At 45.5% G+C, this 20,155-nt stretch overlaps 8 protein-coding genes across 8 annotated transcripts; 3 read left to right on the forward strand and 5 right to left on the reverse strand.

Moving 5' to 3' along the window:
* Positions 1-54: 54 nt before the first annotated feature.
* KL911_004768 (uncharacterized protein) lies at positions 55-2,475 on the forward strand (the record flags this gene model as incomplete). Its single annotated transcript, XM_043200095.1, has 1 exon — positions 55-2,475. The coding sequence occupies one exon, from the start codon at positions 55-57 to the stop codon at positions 2,473-2,475; it is 2,421 nt and encodes an 806-aa protein (XP_043052388.1).
* An 80-nt stretch (positions 2,476-2,555) lies between these two features.
* Positions 2,556-4,052, reverse strand: KL911_004769 (uncharacterized protein; the record flags this gene model as incomplete). Its single annotated transcript, XM_043200096.1, has 1 exon — positions 2,556-4,052. The coding sequence occupies one exon, from the start codon at positions 4,050-4,052 to the stop codon at positions 2,556-2,558; it is 1,497 nt and encodes a 498-aa protein (XP_043052389.1).
* A 366-nt stretch (positions 4,053-4,418) lies between these two features.
* Positions 4,419-5,776, reverse strand: KL911_004770 (uncharacterized protein; the record flags this gene model as incomplete). The annotated part of the gene is made up of 2 exons (XM_043200098.1): positions 4,419-4,969; positions 5,131-5,776. The coding sequence occupies 2 exons, from the start codon at positions 5,774-5,776 to the stop codon at positions 4,419-4,421; spliced, it is 1,197 nt and encodes a 398-aa protein (XP_043052390.1).
* A 68-nt stretch (positions 5,777-5,844) lies between these two features.
* Positions 5,845-6,492, forward strand: KL911_004771 (uncharacterized protein; the record flags this gene model as incomplete). Its single annotated transcript, XM_043200099.1, has 1 exon — positions 5,845-6,492. The coding sequence occupies one exon, from the start codon at positions 5,845-5,847 to the stop codon at positions 6,490-6,492; it is 648 nt and encodes a 215-aa protein (XP_043052391.1).
* A 348-nt stretch (positions 6,493-6,840) lies between these two features.
* KL911_004772 (uncharacterized protein) lies at positions 6,841-7,584 on the reverse strand (the record flags this gene model as incomplete). The annotated part of the gene is made up of 1 exon (XM_043200100.1): positions 6,841-7,584. The coding sequence occupies one exon, from the start codon at positions 7,582-7,584 to the stop codon at positions 6,841-6,843; it is 744 nt and encodes a 247-aa protein (XP_043052392.1).
* Positions 7,585-8,154: 570 nt separating this feature from the next.
* KL911_004773 (uncharacterized protein) lies at positions 8,155-8,571 on the forward strand (the record flags this gene model as incomplete). The annotated part of the gene is made up of 2 exons (XM_043200101.1): positions 8,155-8,231; positions 8,322-8,571. 2 exons carry the CDS (start codon positions 8,155-8,157, stop codon positions 8,569-8,571), a joined length of 327 nt encoding a protein of 108 aa, XP_043052393.1.
* Positions 8,572-8,586: 15 nt separating this feature from the next.
* Positions 8,587-9,822, reverse strand: KL911_004774 (uncharacterized protein; the record flags this gene model as incomplete). The annotated part of the gene is made up of 1 exon (XM_043200102.1): positions 8,587-9,822. One exon carries the CDS (start codon positions 9,820-9,822, stop codon positions 8,587-8,589), a length of 1,236 nt encoding a protein of 411 aa, XP_043052394.1.
* A 51-nt stretch (positions 9,823-9,873) lies between these two features.
* KL911_004775 (uncharacterized protein) lies at positions 9,874-19,965 on the reverse strand (the record flags this gene model as incomplete). The annotated part of the gene is made up of 1 exon (XM_043200103.1): positions 9,874-19,965. The coding sequence occupies one exon, from the start codon at positions 19,963-19,965 to the stop codon at positions 9,874-9,876; it is 10,092 nt and encodes a 3,363-aa protein (XP_043052395.1).
* Between the last annotated feature and the right edge of the window lie 190 nt (positions 19,966-20,155).

Here is a 20,155-nt window from a genome sequence, read left to right on the forward strand (position 1 = left end):
TCATCATTATTTTATTTGTATCGTACGCGAAACAAAAATATTATTGTTTACTTTATGTCTACCGAGTCCATCAGCGTTATTGTGCGCTGTCGAGGACGAAATGAGCGCGAATTGCAGATGAAAAGCCCTGTGGTGGTACGTATTCCGGATCAGCCAGGTGCAAACCAGGTCAGTGTGAACACATCGCAGGATTTCATCACCAGTCAAGTTGCAGACACCAGAGTTTACACCGTGGACCAAGCCTTTGGTCCTGCGGCCGATCAATCAGTGTTTTTCCGTGATGTAGGGCTACCACTTGTCAGCGAGTTCCTGAAGGGCTACAATTGCACGATCCTTGCCTACGGCCAGACTGGATCGGGGAAAACGTACACGATGTGTGGAGACATCAGCGACAAGGAACCCGGAAGAGACGCAGGGCTTGTGCCACGCGTGCTTTGCAAGCTGTTTGAATGCGTGGATGATGACTTTATGATCAAATGCTCGTTCATTGAGATTTATAACGAAGAGCTGAAAGACCTACTTGGTGATACAAAAAATACGCGTCTTCGCATATTTGAGCGCAAGAACTCATGCGGAAACGGTATCAGGATTGACGGTCTCGAGGAGCATCACATTCGGAAGGCCGGCGAGGGTCTGGAGCTCTTGAAGAAGGGCTTGGAACGTCGCCAAACGGCAGCTACCAAGATGAACGATTTATCCAGTCGCTCGCACACAATCTTTAGTATCACACTGATCCAGAAGAAAAATGACTCAGAGTACCAGTATGCCAAGATGAACCTTGTGGATCTGGCTGGGTCCGAGAATATCAGCAGGTCAGGGGCGATAAACCAGCGTGCAAAGGAGGCTGGTTCCATTAACCAGTCGCTGCTCACCTTGGGCAGAGTTATCAATGCCTTAGTCGACAAGAGCAGTTATATTCCGTACAGGGAATCTAAACTGACGCGGTTGCTGCAGGACTCTCTTGGAGGAAAGACAAAGACTGTGTTAGTTGCTAACATCTCTCCTGCTGGCGTCGATACGCAGGCTACCACTAGTACTCTGGATTACGCTACCAAGGCCAAGGATATCCGGAATACGGCACAGATAGGGCCTCTAATATCAGACAAAGTGCTACTAAAAGAGCTTGTCGATGAAAACTATCGTCTGAAGCTGGACTTGAAGGCCACAAGGAACAAGGAAGGAGTGTACTTGAACGAGTCCAACTACAATGAGCTCATGATTAACTACAAGAACCTGACCAATGAGACCGAGGAGCTAAGACGCCAGAGCGAGCTGTTGACGATGCAGGCCAACGAGAACGCACGTCTTTTGGAAGATGAAAGAAAGGAAAAGCTCAAGAGCATACAGAGTATGAAAGCCATGGAAGAAAGGCTTTCCCAGCTCGAAAGTGCGCTGGAGAGTCAGCGATCGCGCGAAGTGAATGTGATCAAACTAACACAGCAAGTCGTTGAGCACTGTAGCCAGGAGTCAGAGGAAATGGTGAAAAACCAGAGCCGGTACCAGAGAATGCTGAATGAGAAGCTTGAGGAAATGATCATGCCTGTGATGCAACATATCGCAAGAAGAACGCAAAATGGGGACGATTTAGGTGTCGCCAAAATGGGTGAGAAGATTTCTGAACAGTTGCAAGCCATTGGAAAAGAACAGCGATTGCTTACAAACCGAATACTGGAAAAAACCGAAGAGCTGCGTACCTTCAGAAGCGAGCTGGATAAAGTTTTCAGTGAGCTCAAGAACCAGCTGACCTTACTTAGATCAGGAATTAGCGAGTCACAAAACAACGATGCCGAGTTTGATCGTTATCTACGAACTGTCTTTGACGATAAGCCTATCGTGCAAAATGTGACCGCGGAATCAGAGAAGATGATAGAAGATATGAAATCTCAGATTTTGTATCAGTTTTCGCAATTTTCCAAGAATCTGACGCAAACAACTATTGAAATGGTACTCAATTCCACCAAGGAGAAAATTTCCGAGAAGCAGACTAAATGGGCCTTAAAAAATTGCACCCTTGCAGAAACGTTGGCAGACCGCAACGCTAAGGTGCTGTCATCGGTAGATCAGTGCGCAACCTCTCTTCAGTCGCATCTGGAGGCCAATGTGGGGTATCTGAACTACCAAAAAGCCAAGCTGGCTAATCTGAACAATGCCGTAGCAGCTACCAACACAGACGTGGTCGAACAGTCCGAGAAACAAAACAAGATACTTACTTCCTATGCATCGCTACAATCGTCAAACAGAGAACTTGAATCGACAATGGGCCAGATTAAAAAAAGCTTATCGAACCTCCAGGAAGTGCTGCCTCCTCCCACAGAATCACGAAAGCCTGTGCCGGGACTTCCCGAATTGCAAAGACTAATCAACCAGCCCCTGAGCGAAGTAAAAAATCGCAAAACACCGCATTCATCGCCAACAAAAAGAGCCCTGCCTCAGCCGTCTTCCGAAAAGCGCAGACACACACAGCAGAGCAAATAATTTATGTATATTATAATTTATATAACGTACCCAGCAGACCAGTACCAAGCATCAGGTTGCAAAGCACAGTGCACTCTGACTCATCTATCGGCAGGGTCACTGACGGTTTTTCTAAACATCTCAAGTGAAGAGGTGGTTCTGCTGCTGGCGCTGCTGCTGGATCTTCTTCTTTGCTTGCGTGCAATCGATGGTTCAACGTGCTCCTTTCCTAACGTCTTAGCCAGCAAGGACAAAATGTCAGTGAGAGAAAGAACTCCTACCAGTCTGCCCATACTGCAGGATTCACCAAGCTCTGAGACAGGAGAAGGCTGTTGATGAATGGAAATTGACGACGAAGATTGAGACATGTTTTTTGGCTCAGCAGGAGGTGCCTGACCAGAGGACGCGGATGATATCGAGGACTGGGTGTCCGGTTTCACAATCCATAAACGGTGGGACTGTGTGGCCACCAACTTGGCCATTGAGCGAGCAAGAGACGACGACGTGGTCACATGGAAGATCGGAAATGAATCCTTACCGTTTTCAAGGCCACGGGAGTTCAGAATCACGGAGATAAAGTGCAAACAGGATTTGTAAAGCAGGTCACTTTTGGAAGATTTGGACACATGCTTGACATCGGTCACCGAGATATTTCCCAAGAGCTGGTTGTTTCTGTCAACAACAGCCAAAGACGAAATCATCAAATCATGCATTTTGACTAGAGCCTCGATCAATAGTTGGTCGCCGTAGATACTGATGACATTGGAAGACCCAATGTTGAGAGACTGGATGGACGAGTTGAGCAAGGGCTCCATTGAAGGGAACCTCCTTGCGTTCTCCCATAAAAATTTCACCAACCGCCTCTGGGATAATATTCCTGTTAGTTGATTATCCCTGGTAATAGCTATTCTATGAACGCCAGTTCCCAGAACTTCTACCACGGTGGACAAAGTGTCTTGTTCGCGCAATTTAATAAACGGATTCTTGTTTGTGAGACGAATGACGAAGGAAACAGGAACCTGTTCTCCACATTGAGCACGCTTGATAAGCTCTGGAATCTCTTCCTTTGGCTCATAGTTGATCTGCAGTAAGGATTCGGGCTTCAATTTGTTTAAAACTAGCAATAAATACGAGTTCAAATCTGTGTAATCGAACGTCAGGCAATTTGGATCATTTTCGTATTCCTCTACGGGCACAGAGGTCAGGTTGTTTTTTACCAGTGTTTCAAAGGCCTGCTCAACGGAAACCTTGGAGCTTATCGTGATAAGCTTGTTTTGTTCAACAAGCTCGGCCAACTGAATATGTTGCCATTCGACCGCAGTTCCTCCTAGGTACGTGGAATTGGAACTCGACATGGATGGATTTCTCGATAAGGACAAGTGGGACCCACTGTGATGCTGCAGTTGCTGTCCCAATGTAAAAGACTGACTACCGGGCGACCCAGGGCTTGACAAGGAGTTGTCCACAGAGGAGAGTTCCAGATGTTCAATCGGTGGAGGGCTAGACAGCATCTCAACAATTGAGCTTTGACGTGTCTGGATCGTTGGAGATCCTGGTGTTCGCAACGTTGGCGAACCCGGGAAAAAAGAGCTAGGCATGGCAATCTTGGTTATTTAAAATCTGTGGAATTAAGAAAATAATTGAACCTGACTCAACTCATGCGCATTTTTCGCAGCACTGGATGTGGCTAGTGGGGAAAAAATTTGGGGAGCAATCTAGTCAACTAAGACTAAAATTGCCCCTTCTAAGGCGGGATAATTTCTGCTGATGTTTAATGAGACGATCTGGGGAGTGGCTCATCATAGGCCTTGCACCATGCATAGCCTACAGGGTAATTGTGGGGTGACAAAAAATTTATACGAGTAAAAAAAGACTGCTCTCGGCGAGAATCGAACACGCGATCTTCAGATTATGAGACTGACGCCTTAACCGACTGGGCCACGAGAGCATATAATACCCGCTCTTCAGCCAGTGATTCTGAAACTCACGAATAGCTCGAACTCGCGGCGAGTCCACATTTTGAGCTTCTTTCTGTCAATAGCGAGAAATCGTGTAACTTGGTGGTTAGTATGATTGAGACCCAGAAGATCTCCAGAACCCGACTTGTTCTGTTTTTTGATTTTTTTGAATGGCTTGGGCTTTCTTTCTTTTGTCTGGTCTTTTTGGTCTTCAAAACCAACTTTTTTGGTAGCCCTTGAGTTTCTACGCTCGAAACGACTGAGGAAGTTTACAAACATGCTGTCCTTGCCTTGTTCATCATCGAAGTGTTCTGGAAGCTCAACAATTGGAGCCCTGAAAGGGGTAGATGTCACGGAAAGATTGTTCTCGTTCAGCACAGAGCTCGAACTGTACACCAGCATTGGCGGAGTTCTGGCTCCCGGAAGGGCGTCCAAAGTTGACTGGCCAATCACCCTTGACGCTTCAGGAGAAATAGACAACACCTCAAAGGCTTTTGCTCTAGGTGTAATAATATTCGTAGACTTTGGTTTCAGTACATTGGAGCGTCTGTTGTACACTTTATTAGTACTTCGTGATTATCACTTACCTCTTCTGGGCCTTGTCGAATCTTTGAACACCGTCGTCATGCCAAACAAAAGAAAAAAAGGGAGACAAAGAAAATTGAGGAATCAGAATGAAAAGCTAGTTACTATGGTACATGCATCTATTGAGTTTCACGCGCGATCAACTCCTCGTCGAAATTGATTAAATATACTGTTCGGCCAAGATGACCCTCCAACGGGACCGTGTGCGCACTAACCTCGCATTTGAAGAATGTGGAGTCAAGAATTCCCTCCACTATGCCGGCCACAAAGGCCTCGCAATTTAGTCCTTCATACTCTTTAGGCACAGATATATATTTCATCAAGAGAGGAGCATTGTCAATGATCATGTATTGAGAGTTGGACTCTGACGATTTTTCCAGATTGTCTGCCGGTTTTTCAAAAAGGCTAGGCCATATAACAGAAGTGATGAAATGCAGAATCTCCAGGACCTTGATTTCTCTTTTTGACATGTTCGATTTCCCTGAAGACGTGAGGTTGTTGTTGAAGTTTTCGCGTAGCGAGGCCAGCTCCAGCACCTTGGCGCCTATGGAATATCCGAGATTGTTTAGTTTCCGCTCAAGTTCAATCAGGCTTTTTGCCTGGTTCAGGTTCATCGACACTATTTCCATAAACAGAAAACTCAAGCTGGACACACTGATCTCGTGTCTTGTGCGATGAAGGTTCCTGTCGTATATCGACGACCGCGGACGGACGACTGTCGTGGTTCCTGTTGTGCGCGGACCAGCAGCTGGATCGTAACCGGAGGCGCTTCTGGACATGAATAATGGTTGGTGTTTTTTTTTTTTTTTTTTGCAGATTGCAAGTTTGTCTTTTTTGAGAAAAAACCATGGCCATCACCATCAGACAGGCCACGATCGAGGACCTCGAGGGCATGCAAAATGCCAACCTCACGAACTTGCCGGAGAACTACACCATGAAATACTATCTGTATCACTTACTCTCGTGGCCCCAGGCATCATTCGTGGCGACGACCACCGATCCCGACCTTGATCACCAGGATAAACCTTCGGCGCACGAGACTAAACGCGACATGCAGTACGTTGCTCCAGGAGAGAAGATCGTTGGCTATGTGCTTGGGAAAATGGATGATGACCCTGAATCGAAAGATAAAACCCCCCACGGACATGTGACCTCTCTCTCGGTGATGCGCACGTATAGGCGCATGGGACTTGCAGAGAAGCTGATGAGACAATGTCTCTACAGTCTGTGCGAGAACTACGACGCAAAGTACGTCTCTTTGCACGTTCGAAAGAGTAACAGGGCCGCATTGCATCTATACAAAGATACCCTCAAGTTTGAGGTGCTGAGCATTGAGAAATCCTACTACCAGGACAAGGAGGATGCATACTACATGAAGAAAAATCTGGTGCTCTCGGAGCTTGTGCCGAGCTCATTCCAGGGAGGAGTTGAGGATAATTTGGAGGAGGACCTATTGGAAGGTATACTAGAAGAAGGGGTCAGAAATCTAGAGTAGAATCGAGGAATACATGTACATGCATATGCTGGAATGCTGACCTATTCACGTTAGAGTTGACAGAAGAAATGGTAGATCATCACGATTCAGACAAAGTTAGTTAGGTAGCGTGTTTTTTTCCACATCAACAAGACCAGCAGACACAACGCCCACTGGCCCGTCTCGAGCCAAATGCACTCTGGTCATCATAATGGCGATTGATCTTTCCATCCGTCTCCTGACAAATCTAAAGATGAATATAAAGAGTAGTAAAAAATTTTCGGTCTAAGTTTTTCTTTAATCCTCGCAGCACAATAGGTTTTACAGAAGCGGAAGCTGCCCTATTTTCCAGCCCGTCACAGTGCCTTTTTATTCCTGCTCCTCTTTTCTATATGTCAGCTTGTCCACCTTCACCTCACCCTCGATCAATGTGTACAAATAGAGCGTACACACAGAACCTTGGATGTCCAGAAGACAGAAACTGGGAACGGGGTCCATGTACTCTCCGATCTCGACAGGCTCTTCGGGCTTGCCACTCTCCAGCTTCTCTTCCTCGTTTTTGTCACCGTTCCCGTCTTTATCTTCGCTATTAGTCTCTTTCTTCTCTTCTCCTTGCCCTCTCTTTCCGTTCACTTCTGCTAAATATGCTTCCACCGTATCCACGTCCTCCTGGTCCATCTTACTCGTGCTAAAGGCGCCAGTGGCACTACCAGGGTTGACGAAAAAACGTCCGTCAAGCGTGTAAGCCTCAACCTTGTGGGTTGAACCGTATATCAGTATATCCACGTCCATCAGTCGGGCTTGTGATAACAGACTCAATGGGTCCGCTTTAGGAACTATTTGGAACCCATTCAAAAGGCCTACCTTGAGCTTATCGTGACTGAAAACTAGCGAAAGCGGAAGATTGTAATCCTGGTCGAGATCGCCCTTCACAATCTGGAAGTCCAGTGATAAGGACTTCAGGAAATCCAAGGTTGATTGCGAGTTTGTCACATTTCCAAGACACAGAACCTGCTGGATCTTTCCCGTGGGCTGTAGGAGTTTCTTGAATTTGTGCGGTATGTCCACTGCGCGCTCAGGAATGTGCAAGTCTCCGATGGCAAGAATGAGCATAGTTTAATTATAAAAAATAAAAAGACAACTAAGTACTTACGTGGGTGCAAACGCTAGCGAACACTTTCCCAATAATCTCCCGACAATCACCCTAAATATCTGCTAATAAAGGCCAACGCGGACGGCCCAGCTCTACTATGTGGCACAACTGCGCCCTACTGACAAATTTCGTAACTGTATCACGTTTATGAATGTATCTAATCACACCTACTCCTTCTTATCAGATGCAAGGAAATCGCTGTCGTTAGTAATCCAGAGGTTTTACTTACTTGATTGCCTTCTCAACATCCAGCTCGGGTTCGGAGGATTCGGCAGCGGCTGGAGTGGCAGCTGGAGCAGCAGCCGGCGACGAAAAAGCCTTGGGGATGTAGATTCCTCCGACAACGGTCAAAATGGTGCCAATGGCAAGCTACGGTGTTAGCAGCAGCATCAATGGCTCACTTACCCAGTGTGATGGGACTTTGGTGCCGAGAATAACGTAAGGAGCAGCCATCTGGAAATATCGATAATCTAAAAGGATTCTTTTGGTTGGCCCAAGGTGAGCTCCGTGTGTGAGTCAGCAATTACGTAATGCACATCACACTGCCCAGGATCACTTTTATTTGGCCCGAGTTTAGAAAACTTCGAGAAATTTTACTCAATGGTAAGTATGTCTGCATACCATTGCTGACACCGTAGTCCTTCCTGAAGTCTGCCAAATCGATCATCCCTACTCTGGACAGAATTCTCGTCCAGAGAGTCAAGCCTTCGCAAAAAACAGCCTCCGGTATCTACATCCCAGAAAAGAACCAGGAGAAGCTTAACATCGCCAATGTGATTGCCGTTGGTCCTGGCATTACGAACCCGAACGGTGAGGTGACCAAGGTGAGCGTTAATGCCGGCGACAAAGTTCTTATCCCACCATTTGGCGGCGCCAATGTCAAGGTCGGCAATGAGGAATACCTGATTTTCAGAGACTCTGATCTGCTAGCCAAGATCGAAGAGTAATGTAAATAGAAGTGTTTAGGAGCTATTAATGATATTTTTGGCTTGAGTCCAGTAGTTTTCCAATCTGAACTTGGCCAGCAAGGCTAGAATTTCCTCTTCGTCCGTGAAATCATACATTGTCCATTTTGAAAAATGCAGATCGGCTAGTTGGCCTTCCCATACTAGTTCGCATTTGACGTTCCATTGGATGCGGTGCAATATAAGCCGTTTATACTTGCTCACTGATCTTTCTCCTCCTTCGACGATAATGAGGGTTTGACCATTTTCCAGGTTCAAACACATGCCTTTCAGTTCCAGCTGCTTGGCATTGATGTTGACCTTATATCTGTGTTGGTTGTTTCCCAGGCTTTGCACTGCGAAAACGGCAGAAAAATAGCCTTTTTGCAGGTCTTTTTCGAACTTGCGCGCCATTTTGGTGGCTTTGTCTTCCTTATTGGCGTGGCGCTCCATGTTTGCTGCTTCGTGCTGCCGTCGGCGCGCCTCGATCTCCTGCCTCACACGCATCTCCACCTCAGTCGGGTTTTTAATTGCATCGTTGGTCAGGACGTTCATCAGATTCTTCAACTTCACTTTTGGAGCGGGAGTCGGGTCGAGTCCAAGCTTCATTCTGTCCTGTTTCTCTTTCAGCTTCATTTGTCGTTCATTCTTCCGCAGTCGCTTGATCTCCTTTTTTGTCAGGTACAGTGGTTTTGGAGGCGCCAAATGCTTCTCCCACGGCGCCATCACCGGAACCGGGTGCTGGACATACTCTGTTATCGGGTTCTTCAGATCATCTTTGTCATTATACTTCACTTTCAGCTCGTCCCCGTACCGTCGCTCGTTGAGAAGCGGCTGGTCCCACCATTCGATTGCCGGTGGCCGAGCGGGAAGATAATACTGTTCACCCGTTGTTTCATCTGGTGTAAGCCCCTGTGCAGCCAATGCCTTTTGTTCTTCCTGTTCCCGTTTCTCCTCCTCCAGTCGCCGCCTAAGTTCGTTTGCGCGTTCAATATACTTGCCTTTCTCGTTCAGATGGAACTCTCGTCTCGGTCGCGAGTATTTGATGTCTTTTTGGTCAATGTACGGGTTAACAACAAAACCTTCTCGTTTTCGTGAGTGTTTTAATGGATTGAAATTGGTAGGAACTTTTGTCGCGCCCCTCAACAAGGGGTGAATGCCCACTTTTTCGAGCTCTGATTGCTCTGATGTTGAGGATTTATCTCGTTTTGGTCGCTGGTCGACCATTTCGTCGTCTACTGGCCTCTTGGCCATAGTGAAAATAAATAAAATAAATATGTACCAGATTTTTTTTGTTTATATATTTCAGGCGAAGCCAAATCCTTCATGGCCTTCCATAATAGCCAACAGTAACGAACCGCGAAGTTTCTCGTAGCTCTCATACTCTGGAAGATCAATCTGGTTGAAACAAGTATGAGAAGATGGAAGCCGATCAGTGGATCCATACACTCTGTGAATACTGAATTTGGAAACCCCAACCATACCAGGCAACTCCTTGAACCCGTTCAAAGGAACCTTACTGGTTCCGGTAGCAAATTGCAACAGTTTGGCTTTCTCTTCCGCATCGAATGACTTCACAGCTCTCCAAAACCACTGAACTTGGGGAGAAGATGCAGAATAGTTCTGGTACTCTGTGTTATTTTTCCAGTCGTCCACATCTATGTCCGGAAGACCAGAAATAAGGAGTTCAAGCTCCTGATCATCAAAGATAGCAATCAGATCCTTTGGAATGATCTCGTAGAAACCCTTTAGGAAATTGTCCATTTGCTCCTGAACACTTGTTTTCAGACGGTATTCAACAATCAGCCGTACGTACTCGTGTTTGTTCTCCTCTGTAACTGCAATATTCCTTCCATTTGGCTTTAGGTCAATGACTTTCTCTTCGCCATAGTCATTCGTCTCCACAGAGAATGTCTCGACAATAATATCCGTTATATCGTTCTCCAGCATCCAGATCAACGACTTGTAGTAGTCAAGATCGAGCGACTCAATGTCCTTCAGGGAGACAGGACGGCCCAGAATCTGTTTATAAACCGCACGACTGAAATGACAGTCCAGCATGCATCCATCATAAACAGCTTTTCCAATGATGATTCCCACAAATTTGAAGAACGAAAGATGCTCAGGGTTAACCCAGGAAGTTCTGTTAGGATGGAAGGTAGTCTTGTCAGAGGCAACAGGAGTGAAGAGTGCGTAGTCTGGATTGAACATCTGTCTCGAAAGAACCTGATACCACTCTCTAGTTAGTCCACCAGCATCAACACCTTGCTCGCCACGGAATTGAATGTCCAGTTTCGATTTTCTGATATCTTGCGGAGATTTGAAGAAAAGAGCTCTGTAAGAATCCAAAAAGACCTGATCTCTCTTCACGTTCACAGGTAATGTTGGCCTGTCACCATCATCGTGATGGAGTTTCTGCTCGAAGTAGATGCGTTTGTTATCAAACTCCAACACCTTGGGGTTTCTGATCAACACTGAGAACGGACCACTCATCAGTTTCGGATTGTTCCTGATCATCTGGTTCAGTATCTTCTTGTGTTCCTCGGTGAATGAGAAGAAGAGACTTTCAATAGGCTCACTAGTGAAATCGTATACCTTCTCCTGGTACCTTAAGACATCTCTCACAGGCAGATCTTCGACTTTGCTATGCTTGCAAACAACCATCAGAGCTTCAATCAGTGGAGACAAAATCGTGGCGACATGGGTCAAGTTCTGGTTGTCTCTGAGAATGCACAGACAGTCGCTCAATGCGCCCCAAAGAGGTCCCAAAGCAGAGCTCTTGTATAGCTCTTTCAACTCATCCACCTCAGACGACTCGTTCGGTTTGTTTTGCTTTGTCTGGAAGAGATAGTCCAACGCGGTAAGAACTCGCAGAAGCTTGGCCTGATCCGACGATCCGCTAGCGAAATTGCTAAGTGATGGAATATCTTCGCTATCAGGGTTGCTCTTCATTTCTTCAATCAAGACTCTGAGGTCATCAGCAATCTTTTGACTCAGTGCAGTGGCTTTTTTGGACAGTTCCCTAGGGAAAACTATCTTTGCATTTTCAATTAAGGATAGGTTCTGGATCGATGCTATAGTCTGCTGGAACACCTTGCTTGCACATTCATCCGCAACCAGAATGTTAATGATCAGTTTCAAATTTCTGTCTGGAATAAAAGGCAGCTGAGGAGCTTTGGATTGTTTTTGGTCCGAGTCACTTATTTCAGTAAGTTTGGAACGAATTGCCTGCAATGGACGGGTAGCAATCTGGAAAGTGCGTGACAGGATATCCATTAGGTTAGTGTCTTCTTTGATCAAAGGATTGTCCAACAGGTTTAACAATATGTTAATTGGGTACTTGTAACTACTGTCCTTCCACTTGTGCTTTTTCGCTAACTTCTTCATTAATGGGTTGTTGTCCTGATCCATCAAAAAGTGGAATCTCATGTGGTTTTCATTTTCAAGCAAGTATTGAATGACATCGATTGCTTGAGTAGCGACGGTTAAGGTTGTGCAGCCAATTGGAAAGCTACCACTTCTGTTATAAGATGGAGCTACAGCGGTTTGAGCTGATTTGGCGGGTGAAGCCAAATGGTCGTTCTGCGACTGAGTGTGTGATCTCTGACAAAGCTGTTGGTAAGTGGCCTCCAATGCAAGCTGGTCAGATATTCCTTCTTGAAGGATATAAAGCAACATTGTGATAATCTCGCTCCGGGTCTGTTTGTTGTAGCAAAGGTAGCCTAAAGTGCGGAAAAAGCTTTCACGCTTGTAGTACAGCTGAGGAACAAAAATCATCTTGAGCAAAGCAGAAACGCCAGACTTATCAACCATCGGAGAGAAGAAAATCTTTTGATGGTGTTTCTTCTCTGAATCTTCTTCCTCCTCTTCGTCTTCAATCACAATTTCATTATTGTCCTCATCGTCAAATTCAGCATCCCCTTCGCCCAAAGACCGCATGATACGGCTCTCAAATGATGCATGGTATTCGTCACGCATGATCTCGTTACGCAGCTCTTCGGGAAGAGCAGCCATGAACGCTGGATCAATTTCAGGAATTTGGTTGCCACTGGTAGTGGCCTCGGCTCTCCTTTCACGAATGTGCTGTGCAAAAACTTCTTCCCGAAGATCATCCGGCAAAGCTTGTAAGTATTCAGGATCAATGTCAGTTCCGCTGATATCAACCTCGCGACCAGCGATGTTGACATAGACTGGTTCTCTCTCAGGATCCGCTGCCCTACTTTCTCTTTCCTGTTCGGCACGAGCTTGGGCTGCTGCTTCTTCCTCCTTACGTTTAGCCTCTTTCTCTTCGGCAGCCTTACGAATTTTCTCCTGTCTTTCCTCCTCTTTTCGCCTTTCTTCGTCGGCAATCTTCATACTTTTGTCAAAGATTCTGTTCACAATACTCGGGATGACACGACAAGCATACTTGGTTGAATGCTTTCCATAGAAGAGAGCGACAGTTTCAGTCCATCTCTGAACCGTGGACTTGATGTATATGTTAGGGACCTGTTGGTTTTTCTTAGACGATGGTGAAGGGGAGCGGCCATTCAAGGCACGCAATATATCTGTTAGTCTTCCACCGTTGACGGGAAGAATCTGTGCTCTTCCACCGCCTTGTCTTGGGAAGATCCAATGATGGAAAAAAACTGAGCCCGAGCGGTCACCCGACTCACGCAAGCTTTCCGATGGCGGGATTAAGGAAGTTCCACCCAGAAGCTGCATCTCAGCCTCATCATCATTTCTTGAATCAAAGGGGTTGGAGTGAAAGCGATGGAAAATGTCATTGTCGTCATCGTTTGATGATTCTTCGTCAACAAAGAAGTCATTTGCACGAGATTGCAAAGCAATACGCCGGTTATGGGAGCCGCGACGATGCGATTCGTTGCTCTCGTGCTCAGCAATCCACTCCTCAAGAATCGCGCTGTCGTCATCGCTATTGTTCATATCCTCATCATCCTCGTTTTCGTCATCGTCCTCGTCATCGAAATCGTCTTCGTCGGCAAGAAGCTCAATTTCATGCTCTGGATAATCCTCGTAGTCGTCTTCGTCTTCATCGTCCATCTCCGAATCGTCCATGTCCTCGTCAGATCCGCTCACAATATCGATAACAAACTGACCGCGGTCAAGTAAGTCACCAACAGAGCCTTCACTGTTCTCAGCAGAGTCCTCAGTATCTTCCTCGTCAACCTCTTCCAGGACTTCCCCTTCAGATTCCATCATTTCATCGTCGTCGTCCTCATTGTCCTGCTCATCTTCATCCTCATTGTCCTCATCTTCAGAATACACAATTTCGATGTCGTCTCCATCAAGGAAATCTTCTTCGTCTTCCTCGTCTTCCTCGTTTTCAACATCATCAAGGTCGTACATTCCAAGAGTAGAGTTTCTCAAAAGATCAGGGGTCTCTTCACGCTCATCCAAATCTTCCTCGTCGATGTCTTCTTCATCAGCATCTCCGGAGCCTTGTTCACGGAAAAGATCCTGTTTCGAGACCTTGATAGACCCCAGAGACGACAAACAGCGCATTATGCCGCCTGAAATCATCTCGGTGTGAGGGAAGTTGACATCTAGATCGGCAAGAATATTCGACAAAGCAATAGGCAGCTTCTTTTCGAGAAGCTCCCGAGCAAGGAAATATGAATCGTATTGCGTGACAGTCTTGTCCATGGCAGAAGAAACGCTCAGCTCGAATTTCTCACCAAGAAGTTTGCACGTGAGATCTAAAACGTCGACAATCTTTCCATACCGATTGTATGCACTGTCAGAACCTGCATTTGCTTCCTTGATAACCTTGATGATAATATCTGCTGTGAACTTCCTCACAAACGACATATCCGGATCTGTGATTTTTGGGTCATCGTAATCCACTCCCTTGGTTGGTGTTGAAGAAACCAACGCAACGATGCAGACGCTCGCCAAAAGAGTTAGCAACCGGCGACGCTTGACTTCTGTTGACGTAGAGTTGTTGAATGGATCTGAGGAGATAAACTGATGCAGCAACAAGTTAAGTGCTGTGCTTCTCGGTTTGTCTATTGTGACTTGATCATTTTGCTTCTTCGAAAACGTCAAGAATTCAGTTTTGGCTGGTTTATAGGAAAATAATAATTCTGCGATAGTCTGCAACAAGAAACAGGCATAAGCGCATTCTGTATTTTCAAACATGACATGTTTCGAGTAGAGTTCCTCCGCACCATTGTCTTTGTTTTCCTTATTCTTCGACTCCTCCGTCGACGAACTTTCTGGAGAAGAGATGAAATCACTCTTGGCAACCGTCATCAGCTCGCTCAGAAGAATTTGCATCAATCCTGTTGGTGGACGTCCGCCATCTTTTTCAACTTCCTTCATCAAAACATCGTTTTCGTTCAGAAACTTGCGCTGTTCCGGTGTAAGGACACAGATACTGAGGCTCTTAATTGGGGAAGAACACTGATAAAGGATGCACATTTCCACAATGAGATCCACAAACACTTGATCGGAGCGTAAAACCAAAGCAGAATTCTCTTTGAGGAGCCCAGAAAGCTCTCTGATTCTTGGCTTGCTGTTTGCTTTCTTATCCTTCTTACGAACTGCCAAAATTCTCTCCAGCTCTTTTGCAAAGTAAGCCTCTATAATTTCCCTCGATTCCATGCATCTTCTGATCAAAGTGATCACAAGAGCCTGCAAATTGGTATCGGAGTCAGGGAACTTTTTGACGGACTGGATAAGAGGCTTTATTACCTTCGACTTGCTAATCAACATTCCGTTTTCGTCCGAATCGCAGTATAAAATTAATATCTTAGCAACAGCGAGGGCAGTCTCAATGTTTTCAATGCTGTCGATGTTCAGAACGGCTTCGAAAACCTTCTCCACAACCTGAGGTTCGACTGCATAGACAGAGGAGAAGTTGAAAGAAGAACTCGTAGCAAATTCATGCTCCAGAGGCTCGACATCTGGTGCCATTGGTATTCGGCAGGAGCAAAAGATCTTCTCAAAAACGAGCAGGGCGCTTGGGAACCAAATGGCGTTGGCTGCCTCCGGTCGTATATGGTTAGCAATAGTGGACAAGATCTCTTCCATAACTCCTGAGTAGGAGGAAATCCATTGTTCATCCAGAAGCAGTGCCAGAAGATTGAGCATGCTTGCAAGTCTTTCATACGAAGAATCATCACCTTCAGTAAAACCAAATGAGCACACACTCATAAACACTGGATACAAGATCTCCGAATACGACATGGTCTCCCCATAGGATGACTTCGAAACGACAGTGCTGAGTAAGTCTCCAACTCTGTAAACCGCCTTTGGGAAGAGCTGCGCAATTTGGAGCCAATAATCGATGAAGTTAGGCTCATTAGCACCTCTGGAGAAATTCAGATCATCTAGCGTGCACACGTGAAGATATTGAGGACCAACTGGTGATGGCTCAGGAGCCGAATACTTATGGCGATTGGCGCGATCAACCACCTCTGCCCAGTCCACTGGCTCGCTACCTGGACTTTTGACAGGCGAGTCTGGAGATTCAAATTGTGCGAAAAGATCCTCTGGATCTTCTGTATACAAAACTTCAATATTATTGCGATAGAACAAAAGGAAATCCAAAGCTCGGGACTCGGGCACTCCAAGGCTTTTCAGGTACTCGATTTTGCTGGTAGATGGAGCAACACTTTCGTAGGACAGTTGGTACAACCTTCCTTCAAATGCTGGTGACTGAGAAGTGGAAACCGAGCAGTAGAAGTTCTTGTTGATTGCGATCAGTTTTTCAACCAGACTCAGAGGAATGTTTTCAGGCTTTTTATCAAGAATTCCGCAGTTCTCTTCGTTCAAAAGTTCATTCAGCAACCCAAAACTTGCGAGAGATGTCTGGATTAGAACTGAATTGTTCAACTCCCGGTAATATGGATAGCTATTTCTAAAAAGATCAGGATAGAGTTTCTCTTGGGAGGGAATAGGGGCAATCATCGTTTTTGTGGCGATCGACGTGAAGATGCTTAAGATCTGGTTCAAAAGTTTGATGGTGGTAGAACATGGGTGTATGTCAATGTACTCCAACTTGTCGAACTTTTCAACTTCATCCTTCTCGAATGTCTGAAGATATTCAAAATATCTGACCGCCAGTTCGCGAAGAGTGATTATACCTTCATTCTGAAGTAGGCAAATAACCATCATCGTGTTCACCTGCTCCGTGCTCCGGCTGCGCATATACAAACTGGAATAGATCAAATTCACCATCACTAGATAGTATCCGGTCCTGATCTCCATATTGTCTGTTGCTATATTGCGGATCTGGTTGACTATCATGTTCGAGAATTCAACCACCATACGAGTGGCATTTTTTGGAACCATTCCGAAGCGACTATCTTGCCTCTTATCGGTGCTGATCCGGCATAATGAATTGAAGATGTAGCGCAGCCAGGACTGACAACGAGAGAAGTGGAAGCATAGAATGGATAGGTTCTTGAATTTGGCACTGGTACCATCCCAGTCTCCGTTTTTCTCATTAGGTTTTCCAATTTTGATCTGAAGCGGAGAGAAGTCGTTACTGACGGCAGAAACCTCTTTGCATGCCTCGGCTGGAGTTCTCGAGTGAATTAAAACCTCTTCCAGTGTAATCCTTCTGTAGAAATTTGATAGCTCTCGCATCAATATCACACCTTTTTCAGACCCGAAATATGCAGATAACTGCTGCATGCTGTTCGCCGTCAGTTTGTTTGCCGATCCATAATGGTCACTAAAGACATACAAAAGACAATCCAATATACCAAGCCTCGAGAAAAACTCACCACCTTTGATCGCAGCAGTTTCATTATTCTGATCAAATTGGTCAAAAAATGAATTTTCGTCGCTATTGTATGTGGTGAATTCCTGCAGCTCGTGCAAAGCAGAATAAATTGCACTCATTAGCTCTTCGAGTGCAAACGAAGGTCGCTCATGATCGACAAACTTGATAATTGATGTCAATGAAAACAGAGCGTTTGAGAATACATAATCGAATGTAACGTTCGGGATGCACACGTATCTCAAACAATCTTTCATAGTAATGAGAGTGGCCACTTGTTTCCAATGGGAACTGTTCTCTAACAACGATCCAAGGAAGATTAGTGAGCATTCCAGCAGGTCTCCCTGATTGCTGGATTCCCATATCTCGAGTTCGGTACCATTTTCTTCAAACTTACTGAGCTCCTCATCCTTTGAATAATACAGAGATCCCTTTGGTGATTGGTAAAACTTCAACGGCTCAAAGCTGACCAAATCCGGAATGTGCTTGAATATGTGTAATACGTTCTCCTTTATGATAGGCTCGAGTTCAGGATGGTGTCTGGCAAGCTCATCAAACATGAACCCTAATGGAGAGGCATTTTCCTCACGGAGAAGCTCTTTGCAGAGACTTGCGTCCGTGAATATATTGAAGTATTTTCCCACAAGGTCCTCAGATTTCACTCTCTGTAAGCCCTCTTTATTCAAGGAGATCGCTCCAATAGCGTCGGGGATAGCCAGCAATAATTCGGCCGATTTGCCTAACAGACCATTGAAATTTATCATGAAAGCGTCTATGACGCCAGACTCGTTTAGAATAGCGTATGCAGTAGGTTCATTATTAATAATGCCCGTCATAATGTTGATCGTATCGGTGAGAAGTTCGTAGCCAAAAACTGTTGGGTTTTCAACAATTTTGATCAGGCTTTTTAGGATCGGAGAGTCGTACAAATTCCTCATACGATCGCCTTGATGATTGACGATCAAATGAAAGAATAACTTGAGTAGCGAATTGATGGTCTTGACTTGGCGAACGCTGATACTGTGAGAAACGATAGCATCCTTTGGAGCGCCACCATCATAATCTGGATTTTCCAATGCGAAATCCACTTCGTATGCCAACAGGTCAATCATGATTTGGAAACCATTGCTGGCAATGAAGCTATCGAGAATATCCGGGAGAGATTTCAGGAATAGATCAATCAGCTGCAATGGTCCAGACCTTGTCATCCTAAACGAGTTTTTCAATGGCAAAAACTCAAGGAGAATGTTCATCAGGCCGGCTGTTCTAAGATGAGCGACTAAATGCTTGTTATCGATCAAATTCGCAATCAAATTAAAGAAGTAGTTCAGATAAGAGTGGTCCATGTCTGTCCGATCCTCTTTTGCTGCCTTGAGAACAGAACGCAAAATATGGAATAAAAGACCATGGTTAACGTTTCCTCCAAGGGCCCTCATCAAATCGCTTCCACCGCTCTTCTTGGCAGAGATACTCACAAAAGCCCTCAGAGCTGCGTATGAAGGTTCGAATGGGACAACATTATCAGGATTGATGAGGTCGGCCATGTAGCTCAGTAAGTACGGTTCTTCATCAAACACAGAGCTGGCCATCACTGAGTAGAAGCAACAACAGGACGCAGCTGCCACAGCTAGGCATTTCAAAGTCACCAAGTTCTGTCTGAGCTGGACACTTTCATATGACTTGTTATTAAATGCTTTTGCGATATACACGGCAAGCACAAAGTCGAACTGATTTTCCTTTGGTATTATGTTGGCAGCCTTATCATATATCTGCTGGAAAGATAATTTTCGAACGTTATCCTCGTTGAGAACGAAATGGTGAAGACCTTCCTGCTCGATAGAGGCAGTCGACAACTCGCTCTTAGATTTCTTTGTCTGCGTGTTGTATATTTGCTTTGATTTCTTCTTCGATGGGTTTTCTTGACTAGGCGCTGTCTGTGATTGCGCTCCACGCTTTCTCCTTGTATCTGCAGTTGCATTATAATATTTGAAGTCCAAAATTTTCCACTTTGCTGGTAGTTGACTTTCTGTGTTGATGCAGTCCAGTAAACTGATGTGGACCAGAGCCTGAGTCAGTTCCTTGTCCTTTCTGTGTTTTTTCCGGTTTTGAGTGTCAATTGGAACTGGTGAAGTGTAAACAGGAGCAACCTGCGGAGGGAAAAAAGTGGCGAGCTTCAGCAGCGTGTTCCTGACCTGTGCCGGCGGAGAAAACTTACTGTTCTGAACGATGGCAAACCTCTCACAAAGCAGACACGTAAGCCTCAGAGCGCAAAGTCTGACAGCCATTGAGCACGAGCTGATCAGCTGGAAGACATAGGACGCCGAATTGTATATCTCCTTGTTGGAACAATGTTCCAGCAATGTGTATGTGTAATTGAGAATCGCGCACACGACTCTCTCGTCTGCCTCGTCCACCATGAGCAGTTTCGGGTATTCCTTGTCCAAGTCGTATTTCTTGACATGTGCCTCCAAGAGCTCGTCCATCCGATTCAAGATCGGAATGTAGTGAAAGAGATCGATTCTCAAGCCATTCCACAGCTCTTTTGATTTGGCCTCGGAAGTAAGCACAAACTCCTCCAGGGGACAAACAGTCATTTTCACAATGAACTCTTTTACAGGCTCTGCCAACTCCTGCTTTTCTATATACGATTTTTTGGAGACGATCATGGCCGCTGAGTATCTTGTTTTCCCATAATTTTTGCTTTTGCCAATTTCTAGGCTTCTGGTCCTGGTGCAGAGATGCACTCGATTCGCGGCTCCCTTTTATCACAGGCAAAGGAAACTGGGATTTTTTTCGTGTTTTGTGGGAAGAGCCAATGTCCAGAGAGGGTTTACTGTATGAGATTTTCTTTTAGGC

Source organism: Ogataea haglerorum (genome assembly GCF_019207285.1).
Source record: "Ogataea haglerorum isolate 81-453-3 chromosome Unknown 81-453-3_NODE_16_length_219348_cov_95.707317, whole genome shotgun sequence".
Classification (NCBI taxonomy): Eukaryota; Fungi; Ascomycota; class Pichiomycetes; order Pichiales; family Pichiaceae; genus Ogataea; species Ogataea haglerorum.